The sequence below is a fragment of the Pinus tabuliformis genome, chromosome 1_2 (genome assembly GCF_031772625.1).
Source record: "Pinus tabuliformis cultivar Carrire ecotype Pingquan chromosome 1_2, CPIR1, whole genome shotgun sequence".
In the NCBI taxonomy this organism is placed as follows: Eukaryota; Viridiplantae; Streptophyta; class Pinopsida; order Pinales; family Pinaceae; genus Pinus; species Pinus tabuliformis.
In genome coordinates this window covers 688505705-688519590 of record NC_142298.1, presented here as the reverse complement: position 1 = coordinate 688519590, position 13886 = coordinate 688505705, and the positions used below count along the sequence as shown (strand labels likewise).

Below are 13886 nucleotides of genomic sequence, written 5' to 3'. Positions count from 1 at the left end.
CTAGCACTATCCTAAAACTTAATTTTAGGAATGGTGATTTCTTTAAAATTTCCCATTGTATGAAATTGCTAGGCCATTCACGCAGCATGCTCAAAAATGTGGCACTTGTCTTGTATAGCCTGGGTAGGCAGGCTTGGTTTTGTTACACAACTAGTTGAGTCCTTTGTTTCCAAATTTTGTCTAGTAATGGTTTTCTGAGTCGAGTCTCATGATGGTCAGGAAAGACTCCATGCCCAATGATTAAAGGCACCTGATGTGATTATGACATCGTAATAACCCATAAGGGATCACTGTCCCGCATTTGGAGACACATGCTGACATTGAGAATTATAACTCAGCCAGGAACTCGAAGTCGTTCAAAATGTTTTTGAAAAGTAATTATATTTTCGAAAAAAGTATTCTATTTTGTAGTTCACTTTTGTAAGAAAGTGAAAATCTTATATTTAACAGTTAGAGTCTAAAATTTATCTCATGTATGACTTGGACTGGGAGAAAACTTCAAAATAGATTCTCAATTAAAATTTACGATCATAAAGACAGGGCAAGGTAAAGGCTTTTGCAAACACTTGAGCAGTTGAGCAGGCGAGAGAGAGCGGCAGCCAGGAAAGAGGCTTTCCCAGGCAGCTCGTTCGAGACAGCATTCTGTCCATTTTCGTACAATTCTATGGAAGTTTGTACAGTGGTGTGGATGTATTCGTTTGGATCCATACAGTCATACGGAAATGTTTGTACAAGCTGTCCTGCAGGTTATACAACAGATTTCTGCTGTTTCTCACTTTTTTAGCAAACTGTGTAAGCCCAGATCAGGGCTTTTTTGGCATCCGTGCATGCTGTTTTTGGGGCAATGTGGAGGTTTCCTTGTAACTTTTTTCGAATAAATGAAAAGATGATTTGAAGAAGTAATTACCTATAATACATTGTCAGATGATTATCGTTACTGCACGCATATATTTTTATTGGTAGCTGTTCATCGTGATAAGACATCAGGCAGGATAAGAGAGCTTCCTTCGTGATAAAGCTGCTTGATAAGATAGCAAGTCAGCTTCATGATAAGAAAGCATCTTCGATGTGTGCGAAAAAATAATTTTTATGCTTCCATTATTTAATTTCTAGCTAATGTGTGATTGATGTTATGGTCAGAAATTTAATTTTATCATTAATTCAATTCCGCTATCTACTTGTTTGATTGAGATAAGAACATTAGTCACCTAGGGTGTTAGATTTGAACATGATATCAGAGCTTCATCTCTGATAGAAATTCTCAAGAATTTGCAACAGTAAATCTATTGTGAAAACGGACCAGTAGCAAGAGAATTTCGAAGTTCTATTTTTTTAATCGGTGGTTTGTGTAATAGATCTCAAAGATGGAAAGTGTGAGCTACACTCTTGCTAAAAGAGACTACAGATCCACAAATCTTGGCAACTCACAACAAAAAGGAAGTGAAGGCCAAGCCGATCATCTTGGATGCCATAAAGGACCAACTAATCCCTCATGTATGGCAAAGAAAATGTTTAGATGCCCTAGTTTGTCTTTTTCATGGAACACAAAAAAGAAGATGATATTATGGAACAATCTTAAATCCATAAAGATGACCAGATCAAACATGGTCACCAGTTACGTCATGAAGATCACACAAATTCATGATCAACTTTGCAGCACTTGGGGAGAAGGTTGTAGATGCAGAGCTAATGAACATGGCATTGAATGGTTCCATAGTGTCATGAGAAACATTTGTCAAAGGAATTTGTGATCAGAACCTTTCTGACTTTTAAAGGATTTGGAATGACTGTAACCAAGAGACTCGAATGGAGTCAAAGGCCAACAAGAAGGGTGGTGATGACTTAGCTCTATTTGGTTAGTCAAGTAAGGGAAAAGGTGGAGGACCTGGTGGCATGGGTAAGGGAAAAAGTGAGTAGTCAACCTCAAAGCCAAGAAAGGACTTTACGCATCATCATTATGCATCAGTGTCCAGAGAAAAAGAAGGACAAAAGGAGGCAGCAGCAGAAATAGCTAGCAGACTCTATAGAACTTAGAGGAACGAGTTTGCTGCCAAGTTTGAGAAAGATCTCTCATTGGTACCTTTCCTTTCTACTAGCATGATTCCAAGGAATGTGTGCTATGTGGGCAATGGGACATCTCAACATATGACGTCAATGTGGCAGTGGTTTTCTAATATGAAAATATGGGGATCAGAAGTACAAGTTGAGCTTGGTGATGATGCCAAGTACTCAGTGGCAGAAGTTGGTACTATTCCCTTCCATCTCAAATCAAGTATTTCTTTAGATTTTAATGACGTCTTGTTTGTTCTATGCCTCAATTTCAGTTATGGAGGCGTTGTGGCTCGTACAACAACCCAGCATTGTTATATGTACTCAATAAAATGATGGGGACCCTATTGAATTTTATTTACGAATCTCTTGATTAAGCCAATTTCTATTTCATTTCTTTTGGACCTTTCCGTGTTTTTTTTTCAGTTTTTTTTCTTCAATTTCACTTTTTATGTTAATAATAAATCTCAAAGATCCGATGCCAAGAAACCCCGACATTCCTTTATTTTGAAAGATCTGATGCAAACGACATGTTCTTCATCAGTAACCGGTCATTATCGGGTTTCATCAATTTCGGGGATTACATAATGTTCACAAAATACCCAATACTCCGACGCCAGAAATCTCGGTAAACTTATGACACAAAAGGAGAAATTGTCCAATAGATAATGCCGCTATCGGCCTCTCTCAATATCGGGGGCAAAGTCCATAAGCCAATATCCCGATCGCCCAATCACCCAACAAGCTAACACCATACAGCACAAGATGACAAAAAAGTTCAACAGTTAATGTCGTTTCGAGTTTTGTCACTACCAAGGGGGATCACCCGAAAACTGATGTCCAAACCCCCCAACATCCCAATACTCGACTCTTGAATCTTGATATCCAGATAAAGTGGTCCCTGTTTCTAATAACAGCGATATGTTAAACAACCAATGGCCACTTCGAATTCTGCCAAAGCATCCAGATCATTCAAAACTTGGTATCTCATTCTTCAAAAAGCAGATCACCTACTGCTTGATAAGCCAACATCCCGCTGATCGATAGCTCAATCTCCCAACATTCAAAATAGTCGATACCCGACATCCTGATATCCCGATACAGTGACTCTCAACATCCCTATAAATCCTCTTTACCGAAGACAGGAAAATGGTCAATTATTAACATGTTAACTTGCATAATGGTCAGATGCCAGTCGGGGACTGTTGGTATCGGGCTTTTCGTGATTGATAATTGTTTGATCACTCGAAACCCAACACCTGATAACCCGAAAGGCCAATCAAGAATGTCATACCCACATTAAAATACATGAAAATTTTAACTTTAATGAACAATTTGTGAAATGTATGATTTATGTGGTAATTAAAGTTAGCTATGAAAAATTCGATTGAAACAAATTTGGGTATACCTCCAAACTTCATTGTTCTTCTCACATTTTACTCTAAGTTTGCAGCTCTGGTTAGTTTTAAAAGCAATTAAAATTTTTCAAAGGGACAGATTTCCTCAGTTTCTTGGTAACGAATACATAAGGTTGATGTAATTTGTGGAAGGGGGCGACATGTGTGAGATCTAACCAAAAAAAGTTGTTTTTGCATGCTCCTTCAGAGTACCAAACTTTATCTATGCCTTTATAATATTAATGGATAAGAATTAAGGCTTTGGCTGCAATTTCAAAATAAAAAGCCTATGACATTAAGACAGTTCCTGATAAATTCAACAAAACCTTAATTTTGGTACCACCACAAATACATGGACATGCAGCCACCCAAGAGATTAGAAAAATAATAGACAAGATGAATATAACTCAACATAATCTATGCTGGAAAAGTTAACATATGAGATTACCTTACTATAGCTAAACAAAAGGAGCTATCTAGCACAAAATCACAGTTTTTTACCTGGACTAATTGTGGACCAGCAAGTTTTAAAAATGTTGCATTTGTTTGTGCAGCACATGCACGAGCCATGAGTGTTTTTCCTGTTCCTGGAGGCCCATAAAGTAGTACCCCTTTCGGTGGGCGAATACCAAGTTTTTGAAACCTCTCCTTGTGAGTCATTGGCAAGACAATGGCCTCAACCAACTCTGTAATCTGTATCAATATATCAACCCATTAGCTTCGCTGATAATGCAAAGCTACACAACTATAATTCAAGATTTTTATGTCAACTATCATAAGCAAAATGGTAATTGAGTTAACATATTGATATTGAATCCCCATACAAAAAAATTAAGGAATGGTACTTCCTTCAAGAATTCAAAATGGGGCCAAGTGCCACCACCAACTGCTACATCAGTCACTGTAACTGGAACAAGTTACATCAGGTTCACTATAGCTTTGTGCTATATCTTGGAAACAGATTCTATTAAGGTTAAAAGTTAAATCAATGTCACTTTGTTAAATTCCATATTTTTCCATTGCTTATTAAAAGACATTACAATGTAACCATGGAAAAAAGTTCATGCTTTATAATTCATCTGGATCTTTCCAGAAAATGTAATATTGGACTTATCCTAGATATAGGTGAATGCAAACATCCTACCAAATAAGTAGTCCCAAAAATTCAATAAAGACAATTAGAAAAATATCCTAGTATAAGTTAATAATACTAAGCATCAATTTACTGCAAGGTGACCTTGCATTACACACACATTCCAAAACAAATAGGGTCTGTTTATCTTTTCTAGTTGAAAGGTGAACACAAGAAAGGGGAAACATTCCTTTTACTTCAGAAACAGATCCTTCAGTACCTGCTTTTCAAGACCTCCTATGTCATTGTAATCCTCCGTTGGCTTTTCATCTACTTCCATAGCCTTCACACGAGAATCATATTCTGATGGGAGTGTGTCAAGTATTAAATAACTGTCTTTATTCACTCCCACTAGATCCCCAGGTTTCAGTTTATCTGGATCTACAAGCCCTACCACAGGCAAAAATATTGTCTGCAAGACAGATACAAATGAAAATATACAGTATCAGTAAATAATGGCTCACTAGAAATAAATACAATAACTTCCCGTCAAAGAAATAACAAAATATTATAACTTGGAAATTTTTATTTTAAAACATAATAATAATGAAGATTTAAATTTCCTACTTGAGACAGAATTCTGAATCAGAGCAAATAAACTGTATCAATAAATAATGCTCACTACAAATAAATACAATAACTCCCCAGCAAATAAATAACAAAATATTAGAACTTGGAAATTTTTATTTTAACACATATTAATAATGAAGATTTAAATTTCCTATTTGAGACAGAAGTCTGAATCAGAGCAAGAATAATATTTACCAATTTGGAGTATCACTAAATGAATTATACAGTATCACTACATAATGCTCCACTAGAAATAAATACAATAACCCCCCAGCAAAAAAATAACAAAATATTAGAACTTGTTAATTATTATTTAACGCATTATAATAATGAAGATTTAAATTTCTTATTTGAGATAGAAGTCTGAATCAGAGCAATAATAATATTTACCGATTTTATGTAAAGTTTGGACAAAACCATCACACCTACTGTAGAAAATCAGACATTTGTTTCAATAAACCTCCAAAGAACGTCGACCTTTAAAACCATATATATTTGGAAACTTCAATTATAATGAATTCTCATCCACAGAAGAACTTGGATAAACATGTCGTTAAATTTGGCAACTAGGGCCAAACATCACTTTGCACAGCTCTTATGAGGCAGCTGATATTTTTCTTGGTTTCCTCTTTCCGAGAGGTGTAGGATTGATCGAAAGATCATCCCATTCTGACATGTACAAATAAAGTTATGAATTTATTTTGATTATGGATAAATTGTCAAGGTCGGCCAGCCATCAAATTAGCCTCCTCCAGCCTTCAACGTTGCATATAAATACAAGGTGCCTCCTCCTCATTTTGGCATCTCTCGTTCATCTTTCTCTCTCTCATCTTGATTGGGTACGGATTTCTGGGCCTCTCTCTCTCCACATGTGCGAAAGGAAAACTGTCTTTTCTAGCTGCTGCATTGACCAGATTTGACCGAAATTTCAGGAGGCTGACTTTGACCAGCATTGACCCTATTTGACTTCGGTTTTGTGAGGGAGACTTCTGTTTGGGCAGGCTTCTGTTCTGGTCACAAAAACCGAGGCTGTTTGCCCCCTGCATTGACCAGTGTTCACTGCCCTAATTCAGGTTGCTGTATTGACTTTTGTTGACCAGATTTGACTGGTTATTTTCAAACTGTTTTGGGCTGCATTATCTTGCTGTTGGAAGCCAAGTTGACCAAGGTTGACCAAGCTGTTTTGGAGGTCAATTTCAGCCCTGTTGACCAGCATTGACTTTCTGGTTAGGGATTTCTGTTTCTGCTGTTTTGTCTGATCAGACTGGGCAAGTGAATATTGTAAATTGTACCCTCTCTCTCTGCTGAACTTTTGAAGAAATATAAGAAGAGTTGATCATTGGGGTTTGTCCCTGGCTGGTGCCATATCTTGTGTCCTCTTGTGTTGGCTTGTCTTCTACTGTTATTGTTTATGTTCTATCTGCATTTTATTATCATGTTGATGGGATTGCTATACTGGATATGATATTGGACTATTAAAGAAAATTGAAGTAAAATTGCTCTAAGCATAGAACATACCATTGTTATCCTAAAATTAACACGTGTTTTGGATCATTAAAATTTTAAAGATCTCAGTAGGTGAAAGCATAAAACAAGAAAGTTACCTAGCTCAAAAGCTTGAAGTTTAAGCTTCCATGCTTTTTGTTGTGTCCAAGTTTTTACTTTGCTCATCGATGGTGTATGGGAATATATTCACATATGATGCGGTGTCAGAATATTTTTGGAGACAGAAAAGCAGAATCAAAACGCAGACTATTGCAACAAGTGAGGAGAACCAGATTCTATACTCAGCTTCACATGAACCTATGTAACCCATGCATCATATGCTCAAGGCAAGCGCACAAAGGCTACTAAAAATATGCCTAAGAAGCAACAAAATGAAAAAGGATCATTCTCTTGATAGAAGGCCTATGTGTGTTGCAAAGAACTCTTATGCATCTGATATGTTATATTCATATGTTTACCACATTGCTGATAGTAGTGTAGGGCCTACAAGAGAGTAAAGGGAGATAGAACCAACAATCTCTTTAAAACAATTAGAAGTGCTGGTTTGTAGTAAGCTAGACTCAGATCTCTTCTATTATGCAGTGTCAAAATATCCTTAAGACAGAAAAACATAATCAAAACTCAGACTATTCCAACAAGTGAATAAAACCAGAATCTAAACTCACCTTCACATGGACCTACGTAACCCATGCATCATATGCTCAAGGCAAGAGCACGGAAGATACAAAAAACATGCCTAAAAAGCAACAGAATCAAATTGGGATCATTCTCTTGATATAAGGCCTAGTTGGTGTCTAGGGAAGAACTCTTATAAATATGATATGTTTTACTCATATGATTACCACATTGCTGATATTGCAGTCCCTACGAGGGGGATGCAGCCAAAGATCCCATTAAAACAATTGGAAGTACTGGTTTGTGGTAAGCTAGACTCAGATCTCTTATATTATGATATGCTTCCAACATTTTTAGTAGGTCCACCACTGGAAGCTCAGGAAGCAAGAACTAGACCATAGGATAAGACTTCTTCAACAATTTCATATTGAATCAATTATGTTCAATAGAGGGAGAACCTCACGAAACATGAATTAGAGAAATAAGGTCAAAGGAACGAAACTAGCAAATCTTGGAACCATCCACATTGAGATTCATAGTTTATTACTTTATAACAAAAGTAAAATATTAAGATTTATGTTTGGGGTATAAGAGAAACCATCACCATTGTTGCAGAAATTTACAACAAAGGCTTCTTCCTAACCACAAAAGGTAATCCACCATTTAAAAAAAAAAAATAGCATTGGGTTTCATTGCCATTAAAAGGAGAAATGGAGAACAGACAAACCATACATATGAATAACATCCAAAAAACTAAGCTCTTAGAGATTAAAGATGGTATATAATTCAAGTCAGATGGTATGTGTCATGTCTCTCAGCAGGAAAGTTGACTCAAAGTAAAATTGGCAACTCAGAGTTTTGATGATCATATAAAGGCTATATGTTAATTGTTTAAATGCACTTTAAGTTATGGATGTACTGTCTGTTGCCTCGTATATAAGAGATGGTGGACATGTAATATTACATATTTTCCCTGAGAAGAACCTTCTATAATGAAATTTTAGATACAGCAAAACTTCTTATTCTTTATATGAAGTGTAGTTAGCATGAGATTTGGCATGTTCCTTAAACTAAGAATATAACTGTAATGAAAGATGGGGATCTATTGGAAAGGGAGAACACCTGTTTTCAGGGAAAGGTATATTGAAAATTTATGGTTGTAGTTTTAATCAAATAATTGATGATATGATGAAAAGGAATTACTACTCATAAATATGTATTGAAAAAATAAGATTCAGCACCGAGACATGGAAAAGACAAAGAAAAAAGATAACCAACTGGTGGAGAAAAGCAGGAAAGCTTAAAGTTCAAAATTTAAACATGTTTAAAGGGAACCTGGCTATAAAAACAGGATAAGCAACTTAATAGAAATTTCAAAAAGCTCGTGTAAACTACTGATCTGCTGGCCCAGGAGGAACCAGAGGACAGGCTGTCAAATAACTAACTGCTTATGATACAGTCAAGACAATTTCAGGAAATAGCATAAAAGCTGCAATTAATTAAAATAGGAAAACTCTCTTCTTTATTATTTGCAATGAAATTTATAGATTTTTCTTAGGGATAAACATCCTAGGCAGAAATATCATATCACGAAATGCTCCAAGATCATCCAAGCTCTGAAGGAAAAGTAATTTGAGTGATGGCTCTGCGGTGGAAGTTCTCGGGCGATTTGGCTTTTTGGACCGTAGGATTCATAGCTGGGCAAGAGTAACAAGCTACCGACACCGTGACAGACAGTTGTTGGTTCTAGTCTGTTTGCTTTTGTCAGAGTGCAAGTATAGTAGAAGTATTTTTCAGTTGAAAGGGTAAGCCAACGGGATTAGCCCTAATTGTCATTTCAGGGTTGTTTATTCAGTGTTTAAGGGCGATCAGTGTGGCGAGGTTTCGGAGTCCTTGGGGTTTCCACAGTAAATGGATGTTGGTCAGTAGGGTTTGTTGGTTGTATCGAAAGCAGTTTGAGGTTTGTCCAAGGTAGTTTTATGGCATGGATTTAGATAAGGAGGATTATTCGTCAGACACATATGAGTTCGAGTCCATCTGGCAAGACACTCTGCCTCAGCATTCCGAGATGGAGCTTGCTCTCGAAGTTTTCTCCTCCATCCCGCAGTTGGAAGGTCTATCTCCAAAGCGTCAGCCGGTGAAACCCTTTTCAGATAATCAGATCTTTGTGCCGAAAACCCATTTTCTGAGCAAGTGGGCTTCCAGAGGCTGGGAAACCAAGTATGGCAACCATTGCACCAAGGAGGCTTTGGGGTTTCTGAGGAAGTTGTTCATTTTCCAGATAATGGCATCATTTCTTCAGGTCCCAAAAGTTCAAGGGTAGAAGTTTTGGAGCCAGTCAGTAATCTGAGACTAGGGTATCCGCTGTAGATTTTTGTAGCAACGGATGTGCTCTTGCCTCAAGATTTTGCAGAGAGGCTAAGACACATGCATTCTCCAATACCCAGAAATCGTTTGGGAAAATTCCACCTAGAGATGATTTAATTAAATTAATATTTTTTTTAAATGGTTCCCTAAGTCTAAACTTAGGAAATCTGGTTAATTAAAAGGTATTAATTAAATCAGGTGTGAATCTTCTAGAAGACGAGGATCAACTCCAAGTTAATCTTAGCCGTTGATTATGTTTTCATCTTGGTCGTTGGAGATCCAACGAAGATTATAAGGAGTTCGATGGGCACTTGGAGAACACATCAAGTGAGAGATCAGAGATCGAATTTCTCAAGAGTAGCAGAGTTGTGTCACGGGAGTAAGATCAAATGATCTTCTTGCAGTGAGGGGCAGAGATAGTAGTCCGAAGGAGAGTTTCTCCAAACTTGCAGAGTGCAAGGCAAAGAAGGCAAAGAGCAATTCAGTGAGGCAGCGCAGTGCCACATAGCAACAGCGCAGAGCTTCAAAGGGAGTTCGAATTCCAGTTGGGAGAGACGATATTCAGTGCCAAAAGACGGGGTGTGAGACCGGAGGGCTAAGAGGTCGAATTTCCAAACAGCAAGAGGTCAACAGAGGAGGTGATGCAGAGCCCAACCAGTGTGACACAAATCTGTGTAGGATTGACGCAAAAGTTGCGCAAAGGCAGCGTGGGGCCAACCATCCATCCCCTGATCAGTGTCGAATCTCCCGAATCAGTGAGATTTTTCTCACCAATTTTTTGCGAGTATTTCTCTGTATCGGATAGCTAGTTTGGGCATCTAACGATTTGTACTCAAATTTACAACCGCATAATAATTAAAACCCTCAGCTGCTGCACCGATTTTACCAAGTTAGGTTTTTCCGGGCACATTGTCAAAAAACAACTATGTTGATGTGTGTGTGTTTATTTCTCTCCAGTGCAGTATTTAGTTTCCGCAGTATTTCATTTTGTGTAGGCTACAGTGTATGTATTTCAGGATTTGCCATAGAAAACTGCAAATAACTTGTTCAAATAATTTAACAAGTAGGTGAAATATTATCAATTTGCTATAGTAGGAATCAGGGAATCGATTTTTCAAATGGTATCAGAGCATAGATCGTGAGTAGGAGAGCTCACAGCAAAAAGGAAGAGGGACTTCAAAATTACTACAGAGGTAGCAATTCGAAACCACAGAAAGCAGCATAGTCCTTGGGCCAAAGAGGTCGAAGTTTTTGAGTGACATCGATTTCTCTAAGTGAGTCAACAAAGAAATTCGATTCTCCATATCAAAGCTTTCCAAAGGAATAAGGGAGCAGCGCAGTTTCCTTGCTCAGCTGTGACACAAATATTTTGCAGTAGTTGCTGGCAGAATAGCGTTAGTGGGAGAGAGGAGCACATACTGAGGGAATTTCTTCCTCAGGGACTTCCAGCCAAGAAGCAACAGTAGCTATATGCGAGATTTCTCACTCCAGAAGGGAGTGTGAATAGCTAGCCAGCAGCTGCACAGAGAAGAAGAGGGAGCAGTTTGACTTTTTCAGAGAGATGGCATCAGCTGGGTTGAGAGATCAAGATCGGTTGGACGGAGCCTCCAACTATGTGATCTAGAAGGCTAGGATATCCTGCCTTCTAGATGAGCATGATCTCAAAGCCTATGTCAATAGTGTGATAGTTGTGCCCATCGGTGCATATCCGCTCAAGAAGTACAAGGTTGAGATGGCGAAGACAAAGAGGAACATTCTCGAAGGGGTTAGATCATGTAGTATCCCATATAGCTGGCAAAGATACTGCCCAGCAGATGTGAGAAGCCTTAGTTACGCTATGCGAAGGATCTTCAGAGGAGCAAAAGATGTACTTAGAAGAGACGTTGAGATGCACGAGGATGCAAAAAGGGGAGCGAATAGACCCCTTCCTTAAGAATATAAAACTTCTTTCACTACCTCCTTCAGTGTCGGGTTCATGCAGCGTTACGGTTGTCTAATTGGTTTGCAGCAATCCTTCAAATAAATGTGGTGAGTGCACAGGTTCCTTAAGAATATAAAACTTCTTTCACTACCTCCTTCAGTGCAGGGTTCATGCGGCGCTGCGGTTGTCTAATTGGTTTGCATCCATCCTAGCCTTCCACAACCTACAAGGTTGACACCACAACAATTGGAAGAAAAAAGAGTAAAAGGACTTTGTTACAATTTTGATAGCAAATACACTAAAGGTCATAAGTGTGCTAAGAAGAAATTATTTTACATAGATTATGATGAGGAGGAAGAAAAGGAACAAGAAACTTCAAAAGAAGAGGATATACACCAGGAACCAACCCTAGAAAAATAATAAATGAATCTGACCATATCTTGTTCCGGTCAGATCAAGATATGCGCTAAAGAGTGTTTCTGAAGACTGGCAAGTCTTTGTCCAGAGCATCTTGGGCAGAGAACACCTACCAGATTGGGAACGTGTATGGGTTGATCTACAGCAGGAGAAGATGAGGCGTGCTTTGGTGAAGGCCACAATCAATGGCAGTAGCAGCAGTGGGACGAAGGCCATGAAGGAAGAGGAGGACGTGGTCCTTGCATCAAAGGGGCAACAGGAGCAACGCAGGAGGAATGACGTTTCAAAGGTCAAGTGCTTCAAGTGTGGTGAGATGGGCCACTACAGCACTCAATGTCCTCTCAGAAAGAGAGGCAACGAGGAGAAGCAGGATTAGCGAGTTGCATCTGTTGATATTGACAGGTTGTCCTCCAAGCTGGAGGAAGAATTTGCCATGATCATCGAGATGCCTCTAGGGATGAGGTGGGCTGAATTAGAGTTGTAGCCTCAGAGAGCTACAGGATGAGCAGGATCCTTGAGGAGTCCACCTCTTGGATCAAGACCTTGTTATGAGAGCCCATAGTCAGTGTAGGAGGATGAACCAGAGTCAGGTGGTGTAGTCAAGTGCCAGAGTGACAAATGCAATGGCTAGTACCGATCAGACACTGAGCAGTGCAGAGCAGAGTTGGCAGCAGTGCAGTGGTCACAGAGCAGAGTTAGCGACGGCGCAGAGGCTTAATGATAGCGCAAAGGCTAGCAGCAATCAGAACTTGGACGACAAATGCATCATACTGAACACAGTTAGTTCAGTATTTTGAATTTTTTTCCATTGCAGATGTTGCAGTTGCAATTGCAGCAACAACAAATAGAGAGAGGGTTGCAGTGCAGATGCAGTAGTTAACAGCAGTTCAGCAGGGTCAACAGCAACACAGATGCAGCCCATATCAGAGTTGTGCAGTAGTTGGTGGGTAGTAGAGCCACCCATCAACAACGCAACAGGAGATGGTGCAGAGACAGAGTGATGCTTCAGTGGGTTGCAACACTAAAGCACATTCCTTGCTAGGAGGGAATATTGATTTCTGTAGCATCGGATGTGCTCTTGCCTCGAGATTTTGCCGAGAGGCTAAGACGCATGCATTCTCGAATACCCAGAAATCGTTTGGGAAAATTCCACCTAGAAATGATTTAATTAAAATAATTAACTTTTTAAAATGGTTCCCTAACTCTCAACTTAGGAAATCTGGTTAATTAAAGTGTATTAATTAAATCGGGTGTGAATCTTCTAGAAGAAGACAAAGATCAATTCCTAGTTAATCTTGATCGTTGATTACGTTTTAATCTTGGTCATTGGAGATCCAAGGAGAGATTATAAGGAGTTCGATGGGCACTTGGAGAACACATCGAGTGAGAGATCAGAGATCGAATTTCTCAAGAGTAGCAGCGTTGTGTTGTCGGAGTAAGATCGAGTGATCTTCTTGCAGTGAGGGGCAGGGATAATAGTCAAGAGGAGAGTTTCTCCAGATCCGGAGAGTGAAAGCCAAAGAAGGCAAAGAGCAGTTCAGTGAGGCAGCGAAGTGCCATGCAGAGGCAATGAAGAGCGTCAGAGGGAGTTCAAATTCCAGATGGGAGATGAGATTCAATGCCATAAGCCGAGGTGTGAGACCGGAGGGACAAGAGGTCAAATTTCCCGACAATAGGAGGTCAGTCGAGGAGGTGACACAGAGCCCAACTAGTGTGACGCAAATCTGCGTAGGATCAACGCAAAAGCTACGCAGAGGCAGCGTGGGGCTAGCCAGCCAGCCCCTGATCACTGTCGGATATCCCGAATCAGTGTGAGATTTTTCACACTAACTTTTTGCCAGTATTTCTCTATATTGGATAGCCAATTTGGGCATCCAACGATTTGTACTCAGATTTATTAAAACCTTCAGCT

The 13886-nt window shown here is 39.1% G+C and overlaps 1 protein-coding gene across 1 annotated transcript in view; it reads right to left on the bottom strand.

The window, feature by feature from the left end:
- The window catches only part of LOC149207607 (26S proteasome regulatory subunit 6A homolog), a 111454-nt gene that overhangs the window by 75286 nt on the left and 22282 nt on the right, over positions 1–13886 (bottom strand). Inside the window, exons 4-5 of the mRNA XM_089395813.1 lie at positions 4799–4990; positions 3948–4139 (exon numbers count right to left, since the gene is read on the bottom strand). Of these exons, the coding sequence (XP_089251939.1) occupies positions 3948–4139; positions 4799–4990 (384 nt within the window). The remainder of the gene's footprint in view (positions 1–3947; positions 4140–4798; positions 4991–13886) is intronic.